Source organism: Typopeltis vanoorti, chromosome 20 (genome assembly GCF_054136105.1).
Source record: "Typopeltis vanoorti isolate ZY-2024b chromosome 20, IOZ_Tvanoo_1.0, whole genome shotgun sequence".
In the NCBI taxonomy this organism is placed as follows: domain Eukaryota; kingdom Metazoa; phylum Arthropoda; class Arachnida; order Uropygi; family Thelyphonidae; genus Typopeltis; species Typopeltis vanoorti.
Window position 1 is genome coordinate 94,084,907 of NC_143568.1, and position 14,634 is coordinate 94,099,540.

Below are 14,634 nucleotides of genomic sequence, written 5' to 3' on the forward strand. Positions count from 1 at the left end.
CTTATTGCTTATAGTGAGTCAAGCAAGAATATAATGTTCTAATTATGAAGATGCATCCAAAGTTTGAGCAAGTAAGGACTGCTATTTGTAAAATCAGTAATTAACACAATGAGCAAATGTTTAATATATAATAAACTTCATTAATACTGAGTGACTTAAATATAGGAAATATATTTTGATACTGGATTAAGCTAATAAAATCCTAAAGTTAAATAAAACCTGAAATGCAGTAAAGAATTATTTTGAATGCTGTGCATGGAGTATACATTGCTACAGTATGAAATTCAAGCATAATGAGTTATACCTGGAAGAAAAGGAGAGGGGAGGAGAGAAAAACAACTAAGTACTTCTTTTTTTGTATTCTTGCTGTTAAAAATTTGATCTATTTCATAAACTTCAACAACCTTAATACATCTAGCAATCCAGTATTAATAAATTTAAATTTCATATAGTATATATTTTGTAATATCAAGATGTAATATTTAATGCATACATAAATATTCAAATTATGACAAATGGACAATACTGTCAGATCTGTCACTGGAATTAATAACTTCAGCCTGGCTGCTTTAATGACTCATTTTAGTGCTTTCATATACTAAATCAAATCCTTAAACTGCAGAGCTGAAGAAATTGCTTTTCAAAATTAAGATACCCAAACTTCTATTTTTACCTTTGTGAGGAAATGTAAAGATGACCATAAGAGAACCAACTACTTTGCAACCGTAACTTTTGATAGTACCTAAATACAAAGGAGAAAAAAAAAAAAGAGTTATGTTAAAAAACATATTTAGAATAAGGAAAACAACATTAAATAAACATTTTCACAAAACATTTTCAGATGATGTGTGTATTCACTATCATATAGCAGAACATCAAGTTATGAAACAGATCATTATGCTATATGAAATATTTTTCAAATAAGCATATTAACAAAATTAATGAGAAATATAAACTAAGCAGATCAGTGCTTGAAACACGTACTGGTTGACCAGTGAGGTATCTCACTAGTAAGGTGCTAGGTTGAGTATCATGGTCGTTTAATGTATCATAGTTACATATTCAATCTTGGACCCGGTCAATCTATAAGCTCCCCCCCCCCCCTTTTAATGCATTGATTTTCTGTGTAACTATCAACATCGAAGCAAATACATTTAACTTTTAGGTGAGAGACCACATTCTTCTTAATGGCAGCCTGAAGAAGTTTAAGGTTTCATAGAATTTCTAGATAATGTAAAAAAATAATAAAAATATAAAATAAACATATAAAAAAAACTTACAGTCCAGCTACAATACTAATGTACTACAGATGTAACAAAAAAAAAAAAAAAAATAGCAATGAAACATGATTATTTATTAATGATCATTATCATTTTCATATATTTTCAGTTCCAACACTAATAGTATTTTTTGAAACACTTATGGAATGGAAAAAAAAAAAGTCAATTTCTTCTGTGCAATTATAAACAAATATTTTTGCCATCAACATATAAATTGATCAATTAAAATAAGTGAATTTTCTAAATTTCTTCTGATTTTTTTTACTTGACAATGATGAGCAGACAAGTTACATTTATCTTGCAGGGCTTGAAAAAAATAACATGACTGTCTTAATGGATATATGCAAAATACAACAGAATTTCCTAAAAGATTACTCTACTTATCAGAATATAGATCAAGGTCCTAGGTAGTGGGACTTCTCAAGGGGGGGGGGGGGTATATTCTTGTCAAGAGAAATTGTTAATAAAACAAACTGTCCCACATTAAACAATCCTGGATATATGGGGCCAAAAAATTTACAAATCCAAAATTCCTTTCATATCACAGTTGACAGAATAGAGCGTGCTACTTAAAAACTTGCCACACAATTAGAAAATCACTTCATCCACACATGCAACCTCTCATTAAAAATTCTATTCACTTCAAAACTTTAACAAAAACTTTTTTCATCATTATCAAATTCCTGATCTATACTCTAAAGAGGAAGTGTACAGGATACTATGATAGTACTACATTAAAAGATCACATTATTACTAGCCTCCTATGAACAATTTTCCTCCAAATTAGCCTGTCATCTGACAAACCTCCAATGTACTCAGATCTTATATTTCAGTCTTCTGAGACATTTTATTGCACCACTGCACCCAGATCATGGTCTCTCTTTGAGTTTTTTTCCTGCCATCCTAGTATCAAACACATGTTTTGCTAACTATTCCTTCCCATTCTGTTTTAAGTAACAGCCAAGAAAAATCGTGGAAGGGAAGCTTGGTGAAGAAAAGCTAGATTCAGGCCAAATCGAGGTTGTCAGGATCAGATTTTCACTTTAGGACAAATAGTTGAGAAATCTTGAGAATGTAACAAGGATTTGTATTTAAATTTTCTTGACTTGGAAAAGGCATATGACAAGGTGCCAAGAGGAAAACTCTTCAAAACACTATAGTTATATGGTGTAAATGGGACATTATATCGAGCAATACATAGTCCCTATTTAAGATGTAAGTCAGCAGTTAGAAGTAGAGGTACAGAAAGATGGTCTAAGGAAGGAGGTGGGCAACCTTTTTAAGTGTGCATGCCAAAATTGCCAAATCTTTGATGCAAAATTTTTTCACGTGCCAACCAAAATTTTGGGGAACATGTTATTATTTGGTGTCTTTTACATATTGGGAGAGAACCTTTCCAAATAATCAAAAATCACACTAGAGTGGTAAAATCAAAGATTATTGTATGGGTGATTATTTTAAGTCATGTAAGATTGTATGAATGTAAAAATCAGTGACGGAATTTTTACTTAAAAGTCCTTCTACCCTGTTGATAGCATGGGTATTTTTTATTTGTCTTTAAGTGTAATTCTAGCTGCCATATACAGCCACACAATTTAAAGAAGTTTTAACCTAAGCAAAAGAGTAAAGAATAATTCGAATAATTCTTAATTTTTTGTTTTTTATAAAGATCAATCAGCCATAAGTTTTTTCAAGTTTTTCCAATATATTACAGTGCACAATCCCATAATCGTTTTACTTGACTAAAATGCAATAAAAGAAAATAAAATCAAAGATACTTTTATTAATTCTTAATCCCTTACAATTAATACATAAAAATTACAGATAAAATAAAATGTTATTTTACCTACATAATATATTAAACAGAAGTTAATCTTTACCATTCTTAGCAGAAAACATATCTGCTGATGCAAGATAGGATGAGTAAAAAGATTAAAATCAGACAACTGAAAAGCTTTAATTTCATAAGGATAGGGAAACAAAATCAGTGCGCTTTTAATTAACAAATCTAAAGTTTTTAGATTTGTTAGTTAAACAAATCTAAAAACTCTATATCTCTATAAAACAAATCTAAAAAATCTCACTACTAAACTTCTCTCTCATAAATTATTTCTTAGTTTTTCACACCCTCCACAAAAAAAAAAAAAAAAAAAAAGAACGATTTCACTGTTTCCAAAGTTATTAAGAGAAACTTTGAACACTTCAGTCATTGACAGTTATTTGTAAAAAATTTTTTCACTTAGTTACAAAGTAAATTAAATTTGCCAAGAAATTATATTCTTGCTTGTTCCTTTACCAAGTGTAAGCAAAACAAAGTTCGACCATGAAGTATCTTCATCACTTCACGTGAGCCTGCACGCACACTTGCAATAAACAATGGCACGCCTGTTAGAACAACTTGAAAAAATACAACGTTTTTTATGTATCAATTATGTGTGGCAATTTTTACCTGTAATTTCCAGTTTTTTAGATACTTCAATGTTTATTACTATTCTCTTCCTTTATGAATACCTGATGAAGGCTGTTATAAGCTGAAACTAGTTGTATTATTCTCATTAAAATCTTTATAAGTTATCTCGGTTTTTTAAGTCATTAAATCTATTTTTTAAATATATATATATATATATATATATATAAAATATATATATTCTAAATTCAATGCAGAAGCAGTATATTTTCCATATACAAGTAGAAAAAAGATGTATCATCTTATTAATAAAACACTCCAGATCAGAGATGATTGTAGAAATTTTTTTCACTTGGTTACAAAGTAAATTCATCTGATGAAGTTATACTGTCTTAGAATACTGAAAAAACATTTACCTTTGTTAAATCAACACCAGTCAAGGCTTGAACAGCGGGCGGTAGCTGACTAGCTAATCTGGCAACTTCAGTTGTCACTCGATCATCACCTCCAAGAAGAATTATTTCTTCTGTTTTGCTGAGAGGCTGTACAACTTCAGCTGCTATCTGTAAGGATAAACATATAGTAACACTAAATTACTTATAAGTAATTAAAAGTTCGTGTCTTTGATAAAAAAAACATAACTACTAATATGAATAACATTCAAGACCTCTCCTATGCTAGCAGTCGCATAGTTTATATAATAATAGTAGAGACTGTACATAGCATGCCCAATGATACATGTGATTAAACTATTATTCTGGTATTTTTTCAATTTAGAGAAATAATGGCTGTTGGGAAACATGTTAAATAAGTTCCTCAAGATGCTGTCAGCCATACAGACATGAACATGTTGAAGAAATACAATTAGTGTTAATAAAAAACATCTATGAGTTAAAAATGGGTTATTTATTACGTTATTAATTATTAAAAATAATCTGATTTTTAAATTTAATAGTTTCTTTAAATATTAAAATTCTGCAAAACTAGCATTATTCTGAAGTCGCATAAAACAGACATCCTTCTGTTCATTAAAAATAATTCACTAAACTTAAAATGAAAGGTCACATGATTAATTATGACAAAAGTTGTGAGATAGTAGTTATGAAGTTAGAATATTCTGTCTGATTATCTTATTTATTTAGATATAGATAGGATAACAACACACTTGGGCAAGAGATTCAAGTCATCTACTGCTATGGGAGTTAAAAAAGAGATATGATTATAAGTTCGGATGAAGATTTGTTATCTGGGAGAAAGGACTAATACTTCTTCAGGTGCATTCATCATCACTAGGCAACATTTTCCATGTAGCCTGATTCATGATGATGCATTCAAATTAGCCTATTTCACTCTTTATTCAATTCTCTCATAATCCCACCTCCACATTCCTGCAAGAAGTTACAACTGAAAATAAGTGGAATGTTCTTCAGTAAAAGGTTACAGAAACAGTGAATTTATGAAGTTTTTTAAAAAAGAAGTAGCTATTACGACTGGAAGATATGATATGTTAATTAAAAATTATATATAATAATGATCAACTAATTCAGTAGTGTAGAACATATTGATTTTGGTGTGTCTGTGCAAATATATCTGAAAAAAAAAAAAGTACCTGAAAATGGAGGATAGGGAGAAGATAAACGGATTGTGAATATACACACAAACTAATCTATTCTTGGACTATGCATCTCGTATTGCATATCAATTGACATAGCAGATGGTGTTTCTGTTAATGAACATGGTGCGAGTTCAAATCCTCTGTGACATCCAGTAATGCTTTTTATTACCTTATAGAGTAGGAGAGGACATTTTAGTCCTGTCTAACTTTTGGAGACTGAGAGGGCAGTTCAATCTTCACTAGTAGTCAGAGACAGCTGTCCCAAGACTATTACTAATTATACATGGCATCTAGTGAAGAGAGATGTCTGACAAGTGCCACCATCTTGTAGTCCCTCCTCTGTAACATGTATTTATTTATTTTGTAATATGAATCCTACCTAAGTCAGGTTTCCAATTTTTTGTGGGTGATCACATTACTGCATTAGGCTATGTTGAGAATTCAGAAACCCTGTTCTGGAAATCCAACATGGAACTTTTTCATGCCACTTGAAACCTCTAATAAGAAGGGCTGGGATCTTGCACTAAGAGATGAAAATTATTTATCATTTAAAGATTTCTACGAATAATCATACCACAGTGGGATTCAAACCCACACTGTTGTTTAGAGAGCAGAGATATTATCTACTTAGCCTACCAGTCTGAATGTTTTTGAGTCTTCAGGCAGTAGATGATTTATACTGCCAAGTGAGAGACCACGACCCTGCCTAGTGGAGCCTGGAATATCTGAAAGAGTTCATTGGTTTGTAAAGAAGGGTTTTAAGATCCTTCGTCCACAAAGAGCATTATATGTGGTTACCAACCCTTTGAGAGTGAGAGCAACTTAAAAATGTTCACCAGCCGATACTAAAAGACATCCATCTGCTGTTCTTCAACAAAATTCAACATCAGAACTTGCTTCACTACATTTCCAAAACTTAGCTCCATACTAAGTAGACCTAAAGTGAAACATCTTTCTATTCAGTATCCAGGAGTCTACAAGATTTTGTGTGAATGTGGCAAACCATATTACGGCCAGACAGCTAAATCCATCCTTTTACGTATGGAAGAATACCAAAGAGACATCCCATACAATAGGAGCAGGGCCAGCGCTCTCTTTAGCCATGTTCTCTTCTCTATCAACTCGGATGAAGGCTGCCAACACCTCATAGACTGGCCGCAAACTGTTAATATCCATGTGTGTTATGATGAACTCGAAAGAAAGATTATTGAATCTAGAGAAATATCGCTCAATTCATCCCATATTAACAACAGCCTTAGCTACAATCTTTATGACGCACACATTGCCACTGTCCAGTATTGGCGCACTCGTGAGAGCTCACGCACATAGGTCAACTTCCATTGGAACTCCAGCATGCATTCCTGTTTTAAAATGTACTATCGTGCTTTATACTAGATCTGTATAAACTTTATACTAGATCTGTATTGCCTGTGATACCTGAAGAAGTTGATTTATTCAACGAAACTAGTAGTACCTTAACATTAAACCTTTTCTTTTTCATTCTCAATATATAGTCATTCAAACTCATTTTTTATAACATTATCTACTGAGTAAATACGAACAATAATATATACATACACACACGAGGGTGGTCTGAAAAGTTCTCGTCCTCGACCATAGATGGCAACACTATCGGCAAGTTTTTTTTTTCTAAGTTGGTACACCTGTCATAAACATCCATGAAACTACAAGTCATTCTATCAAGTAGTTTGTTTTATAGAGCTGCCTGAAGCAAACGTGTTGTCTGTATCCCTTGAAATGGATAAAATTGAGTATCATGCAGTTATAAAATTCTTTGTAAAAGAAGGTTTAACTCCAAAAGAAATTCATTCGAAGTTCATAAAAGTTTATGGGCACTCTTCTCCTTTGTTTTCGACAATTAAGAAATGGGCTGCTGAGTTTAAATGTGGCCATACCAGCCTTAAAGATGATCCATGTGAAGGATGTCCAAAAAGTGTAACAACACCAGAAATTGTTGATCAAGTGCACAGTATGGTATTGGATGACCAGCGAGTTAAAGTGCGTGAAATTACTGAGACTATTGCATTTCAAAAGAAGGTATAGGATATATTTTGCATGAAGAATTGCAAATGAAAAAGCTTTGTGCAAGATGGATGCTGCACTTGCTCACAGCAGATCAAAAACACACGCGCATGAAAATCTCTGAACAGTGCTTGGAATGAGACTATTACACTTTTTATAAAATCTTTATCAAGTAGCTTTATTTTTATCCTCCTACATGTTTCGCCAATCTGTTTCTATTGGCATCCTCAGGGAATACAAATCAGTAAGCACAAAATGAAGGTTACAGACTAGGTTATAACCGATGGTTCTAAATCATACAAAAAATTGGTATTGTGCGTGACAATGTGCGTGTCTCGTTAACGTGATTTATTCGTGATGACTCATGACGTAATTGTTATGAAAGTTCATTTCTTTGATATTTAATGATCTGATAAAAGTTTTCCAAATTTCTGGTAAAATTAGACCTTGATTCTTGTTTAGGTTTTCAGTTTTACGGGCGACTGTAGCTGCTTCTTTAAAGGTTCTTGAATGGTAGTTATCTTTTATGTATGGCATAAGGCTTTTATCCCACTCAATGTGATGGTTAGTAGAGGCCTGAAATAAGACATTTCAGGCCTTTCATGCCACTTTGCCTCTACTAACCATCACATTGAGTGGGATAAAAGCCTTATGCCATACATAAAAGATAACTACCATTCAAGAACCTTTAAAGAAGCAGCTACAGTCGCCCGTAAAACTGAAAACCTAAACAAGAATCAAGGTCTAATTTTACCAGAAATTTGGAAAACTTTTATCAGATCATTAAATATCAAAGAAATGAACTTTCATAACAATTACGTCATGAGTCATCACGAATAAATCACGTTAACAAGACACGCACATTGTCACGCACAATACCAATTTTTTGTATGATTTAGAACCATCGGTTATAACCTAGTCTGTAACCTTCATTTTGTGCTTACTGATTTGTATTCCCTGAGGATGCCAATAGAAACAGATTGGCGAAACATGTAGGAGGATAAAAATAAAGCTACTTGATAAAGATTTTATAAAAAAGTGTAATAGTTTTATGAATAATTGTCAAGAAAAAATTCAACATAGTGCTTGGAATGTTTTAACAAGAATAACACTGATTTTGTGAGTCAATTTATTATTATGGACGAGACTTGGATTCACCATTACATGGAACCAGAATCCAAACAGCAGTCAAAACAGTGGACAGAAGCCAGTTGTTCAGTGCCAAAGAAGACAAAGTCAGTTCCGTCAGCAGGAAAGGTCATGGCATCGGTGTTTTGTGATGCTAAAGGCATTTTGTTTATTAATTATCTTGAAAAGGGTAAAACAATAACCAGGGAATATTATTCCGATTTTTTAACCAGACCAGATGAAAAATTTCGTGAGAAAAGATCTGGTTTGCAGAAGAAAAAAATCATCTTTCATCAGGACAATGCACCTGCCTACAAAGGGGTTTTTGGCAATGGGAAAATTAAGGGATCTGCACTATGAATTGTTGGAACATCCACCATATTCCCCAGATTTGGCTCCCTCTGACTTCTATCTTTTCCCAAAACTAAAACTCTTCCTTGCTGGTCAGCGCTTTTCTTCAAATCAAGAGGCGATTGCAGCTATAGAGGGGTATTTTGCAGATCTTACTGAGAACCACTACAGGGACAGATAATGGCGCTGGAGCATCGCTGGAATAAATGTATTAGTCTTAAAGGAGATTATGTTGAAAAATAAAAAATAATTTTGAAATTATAAATTTGCTTTTCATTGTTAGCCGAGAAATTTTCAAACCGCCCTCGTATATATATATATATATATATATTAATGACTGAAATTCTGAACTTCTCTAACAAACTTAAAAAATACCAACAATAGGCATGACTACATATTAATAAAATTTTTATAGGAAATTATTTTTAAATGATTAACAATAGCGTTTATTTCAAAGGAAAAAAAAAAAGGTACCAGCATACAGTTCTGCATATACTAGAAACAAAACTACACTAGTAGTTGTATTCGCTATTTGACTTTACGTTGTTGACATCAATTAAACACCACTATTTGATATAACTTAATTCAATAGTGTCTCAATATATGATTTCAAAATTAAATGGTTATTTGAATTAAAAATCATCATTTCACAATAAATGAACTGAACCTAGTTAGTATAGGTGGCGTTTTAAAATACCACTACTATACTAACATGATTTTAAGTTCACATTGACTTTCACTTGCAAATGGAGATATTACAGTAATATTGCTGTCTTCAATTTTTTAGGCAAATGACATTCACTGGAAACAGATAAGTTTTGAAAATCTGAAATATTTTTACAGCCAAACAAAATAGAGAGATAGAGAATTCGGGTAACAGAAGTGTGCTAACTAGCCACATTTCATAAACTTTGAATTAGTAAAAATTAAAATCTATTGGAGTATATTTTACATTGTATTATGATTTAAAATAATGAATATTTGAATTAAATGACACTGAAAGCAAATAAAACTATATTCTAATTTATGGCAGATACATTTTTTTTTTTTTTTAAATAATGGACAATATTAGTTTAAAATGTGAAACAATAATCATGAAAAATCACTAAATTTAATTAAGTACTACATGATATACCATACAAATTTTCTTAAATGCTTGGATAGCTCTTAGAATATCCAATTCCTGGAAGGCAAAAATGAAAGGGATGACTTAGCTTTTATGACCATCTGCATCAGATTATGGGCTAGTTTAGAACCTGATATTTTCCTTGGGGACCATCCACTCTCTTCTGTGGGGAAACATGTCTACTAAAAGAAAGTATCACTCGGTTCATGAAAAAGTTGAAATCAATCGTGAGTTAGAACATGGTGGGAATAATGTTGAAACGAGTAAAAAGTTTTCTTTGTCTTCTTCAACAGCATCAACAATGTGAAAGAATAAAGATGTTTACGTATTGCACTGGAAAACAACATAACAAAAAAATTAGAAAATACGAGCTTACAAACATTGGTGAAGCATTGCTTCAATGGTTCACTACAGAAAAAAGTGTGGGATTCTCTGCAGATGGTTGGTCTGATCTTGAAGGCTCAAGTGGAAAAAGCTGCTATGAAATTTGTACATGACGATTTTGTGTGTAACAATGGTTGGCTAGATTGATTTAAAAACAGACATAATATCGTTACGTCAGTTTTTAAAAAAGACTAAGTGTGTTTATTATTAATTGGTACTGTTTTTAAATTATGGACAAATATATTGTTTGAGTAATAATTTAAGTGTATTGTAGTTTATACAAGCATATTCATACAAATATATCTATGTAATTATATTATTTTTGCTAATACTTCTTTCGTTTTTTTTTTGAACATTTTTTATTGAGATTTAAAAAAAACATAGGAGGTAGATTTAACTAATTACTAATCAAAATCAAGTTTGACTGTAGTTATAAATTTAGATTTTCTGTACTGCATAATGTAGATAGCCAACTTTAAAACCAAATACTTATAAAAATTAATTATTTCAATTTCTTACTTTGGGAAGTGACTCCAATACTAAACTCATCACAGCAGCATCCCCATACTGTTTATAGGCTGCAGCTTTCATTCTCATTCGTTCAGCCTCTGCTTTTCCAACAGCTTCAATAGCATAAGCATCTGCACCGCCAATCATCTTGATCTTTTCTGCTTCTGCCCTTGCTACTTCCACTGTCTGTGTCCTAAGAACAAGTTATTACATATTATATACCATCTCAAAAAAAGTGGTTTAAATTAACATAAATTTTAACCCAGAAAAATATATTTAATTATTTTAGCTGGAAATTTCACCCCAATCACCAGCATGCTTTGTATCATCTATAATTTTAAGTTTGTATCATATGACAACAACACAAAATTTCATATATAGTTTTCAATCAACAGCTTTTAAATAGGCCGATTATTTGTCAGATCTCTGATTCTTATTGAGTATAAATAATGTCAAGTTGATTTATATCTTCATTCTTAATATGATTCTACCATTGATGCCATCTGAATTCATCACAGCAATTATTTTGACAAAAGCATTTTGAAAACTGGTTGCAAACTTCAATCTAGACAAATGGTCAGTATAAACTAAATTAAGCTTAATATAATTTTTCTTGATGACACAGATTATAAATAACAGCAAAGATAGCATACGACCACGTTTCACTTAATTTAAAACTACTTTCTAACATGTCTTTCAATTCTAACAGCTAATTTATTACTTTTGTATAAGCTATGTATTGATCTGTATAAAAATTTCCATTTATATTATCAAAGAGAGACTTAAACTGAGCAGTTTTCCTATAGATTTTAACATCAAGCTCAAACAGAAATCCTTATTAAGTCCTTGAAGTTTCTTGACTATCCATTGTAAGATAAGAATCTGGTCATGGTAAATCCAATATTACTTCCTAGAATAATTTTTCTTAACCTTAGGTATGACTGTATTATGCATTACAATAACCTGGTATTTGACCTTATAACAAGCTCTCTGAATTATATAGCTGAAGTGCAATACTTTTAACAAAATATTTCAGCCTTTCAAGCTGAATATCATCTACTTCATTTAAAGTTTTTGATTACTTTTACTACCTTATATACTGAAATGTACTTCTGAGTGTATTCTATATGATTATTTTCAGTTTAGTATAATCTGAAGATAGGATATTCTTAGAACTGTTTTCTCCAGTCTCTAAAACATTCTAGCATCTTCAACATTTTGGATCCAAAAACATTTTAGAAAGAATATAGAAGATAAATCTACATATTTATCTTTTACATTCTTTTCATAATCTTACCATGATTTCTGTCTTGCTTTTTAACTTTGCTTTTCTACATCTTCAAAGAGCACATGCTGAATTACTATGAAACTTTCTATACTTTTTTTATTCCCCAACTGCAAACAGACATGGAAAGTCGAACTTCCTGTGTCCATTATAGAGATTGTTTTTTTCTCCTGTTCTTGCAGTTGCCTTCAGTGCATGCTTTCTTCAAATTATGGTTTTGTTACGAATTATGGATTAGGGTATGGTTTTTGTTTTCAAACTTTCACTTTTCACCCAATAATATTTGTATATTTGAGTCAACAGGTCACATGAGCTTTTTTTTTTTTTTTTTACTGTGATTCTTGACAAATCTTTAGAACACTTTTTTTATTTAGTGAGATATGTTTTTTTTATCCTGCTCAACACCAGGTTTTGGTTGCTTTCTATTTCAAATCTATAGAACATACACTATCTTGCACTAATCTGAAGGCATAATTATCAATAATAATGTAATTGATAAAGATACCTTCTTGCTTTGCTTTGTGTGTTTTCTACACATGAATCTATGCAGATTTTTGTGGGAACATGGTTATAACATAACTAGCCTGTGTCTTGGAGCTGAAATTTAGCAGGTGCTTGTCATTATTATTGCCTTTGTACTTTCCTAAAAATATTTCTATTTGTCTGTGAACTATTTCTACTTGATCATAAAGGAAGATTCATGTCTTCCTTTATGCCTATTGGGTCATCAGTTGGGACTTTTTTAATAGCTTGTTATACAAACTATTAAAAAGTTCCAACTGATGGCCCAATAGGTGTATGCTATGCAAAAAGAATTCACTATAGCAAATTAGAAGAAACTGTTCCTATAGTCCCTATGAGGCTGCTATAGTGAGTGTCAACTTCACATATGCCAAAATTTCAAATTAACATAATTTTACAAAAGTACATGATAGGGAAGTCTTCAAATCATGTAAGGTTTTATCACAGACATCACACAACTGTTGTTGCAAAAACAGGTCAAATTTTGACAATCCAAAATTTAACTCTGAACAATTTCAAACAATATTACATATAAAGAATGAGAAAGTCTGTTATGTCTAATGTTTCTTTAGTCATATGTCATATTGAAGCAATTTCGTTGTGAACCAATCCTAGGTTCAAGATTGGATGGTGAAAGATTTCCTCCTATTATAATTCTGTTTTTGGCAAAACAAACTGAAATGATAAACAATTCCTTCCAGGCTTGATGGAATTAATGAAATTTGGTATTTAGGAATATTTTGTTGAACTGTCTCAAATGGACCATCATAATGGCAAAATGGGCAAACAAATTTATGCCTATGGTACGTATAATAAAAATGGCTGTAGGCTCAACTGTTGTGATAACAAATAGCGTCCCTATATGAGAATGTTACTGTGAGGTAATTTTTATGATTGCCTACGATCATTTCCTTGTTATTAGAATATCTATCCTCGGATTAAAGGGATGGAGCATTATTTAATTTCAATAATCACATACCTTTTCCCCTGTGCTATCATTTCCACTTTAAAAGCTTCAGCTTCAGCTGGGAGACGAACTGTAGCAGTTAATTCTTTTTCCTTTCTTAGAATCTCCTTGTCTTGAACTGAAATCTGTTTCCTCCTCTCTACAACATCTATTTCCATTTCTTCATTGCGGATCTTCTGTTTCATCTTAGCTGCCTGAAGTTCATATGCTAACTGTGCTTCAGCTTTCTGTCAGAAAAATTTAAAAAATAAAGGTCCTTAAATTTATAAATTAAGTTTTTTCTTTTTTTTTAATCTCATTAATATTTTATAAATAAAAATAATATACATATCTCATAATAATTTAGAAAAAATAGCCAAATAAAGCATGCCCAGTCTTACTCCAAAATAAATTCTTATAAATTTACTGTAATCAAGGCATTCTTACATGCAAGAATTTTTCAAGAAGACAAAAAGCATAAATGAGAGGTGGGGTATTCCTGATGATTACAAAGAGCTGTTTCCCCTCCAAATGAAGGGGCAAAGAAAGTGGTGGTAGTAGTAGTGATAGTTTTTGAAGCTGTTTGATGGAGGCTAAAGCAGGTAGGAATATTAGATATTTAGTAGGAGCATTAAATAGGCTGGATAATGTACGAGAAGGTGATTCTGAAATGCTCAAGGAGATGAGAGTGGCAAAAAAAACAGGAATATGATGATAATAGCAAGCTGGCTATAAATAGCGCAAATTCCTTGCGTTGCTTAGACATAACTACTTTAAAAAATATGTGGTGGTAACAATAACAGGATACAGGTATCTCATTAGGCGATAATAAAATAAGTCATAAGTCACCATGACACCAACTGGTAACAGCAATCATGTAACGGAGATGAAAGGCTGCTAGATAGGTGGAACTTCACTAATCAAAAGAGAAGTGCAGAAATACAGAGCAGAAGATTGTGAGAAATTATGGAAAGTCATCAGAAAACTGATGACTTTCCATAGTAAGATACCTGAAGGAGAGGGAAATAGAGTCCATG

At 31.8% G+C, this 14,634-nt stretch overlaps 1 protein-coding gene across 1 annotated transcript in view; it reads right to left on the reverse strand.

Annotated features, from left to right (window-relative positions):
- Nucleotides 1-712: 712 nt before the first annotated feature.
- The window catches only part of LOC150095672 (flotillin-2-like), a 151,666-nt gene continuing 137,744 nt past the window's right edge, over nucleotides 713-14,634 (reverse strand). The window contains exons 7-10 of the mRNA XM_090410168.1: nucleotides 13,631-13,845; nucleotides 10,854-11,037; nucleotides 4,104-4,250; nucleotides 713-742 (exon numbers count right to left, since the gene is read on the reverse strand). Of these exons, the coding sequence (XP_090266294.1) occupies nucleotides 713-742; nucleotides 4,104-4,250; nucleotides 10,854-11,037; nucleotides 13,631-13,845 (576 nt within the window). The remainder of the gene's footprint in view (nucleotides 743-4,103; nucleotides 4,251-10,853; nucleotides 11,038-13,630; nucleotides 13,846-14,634) is intronic.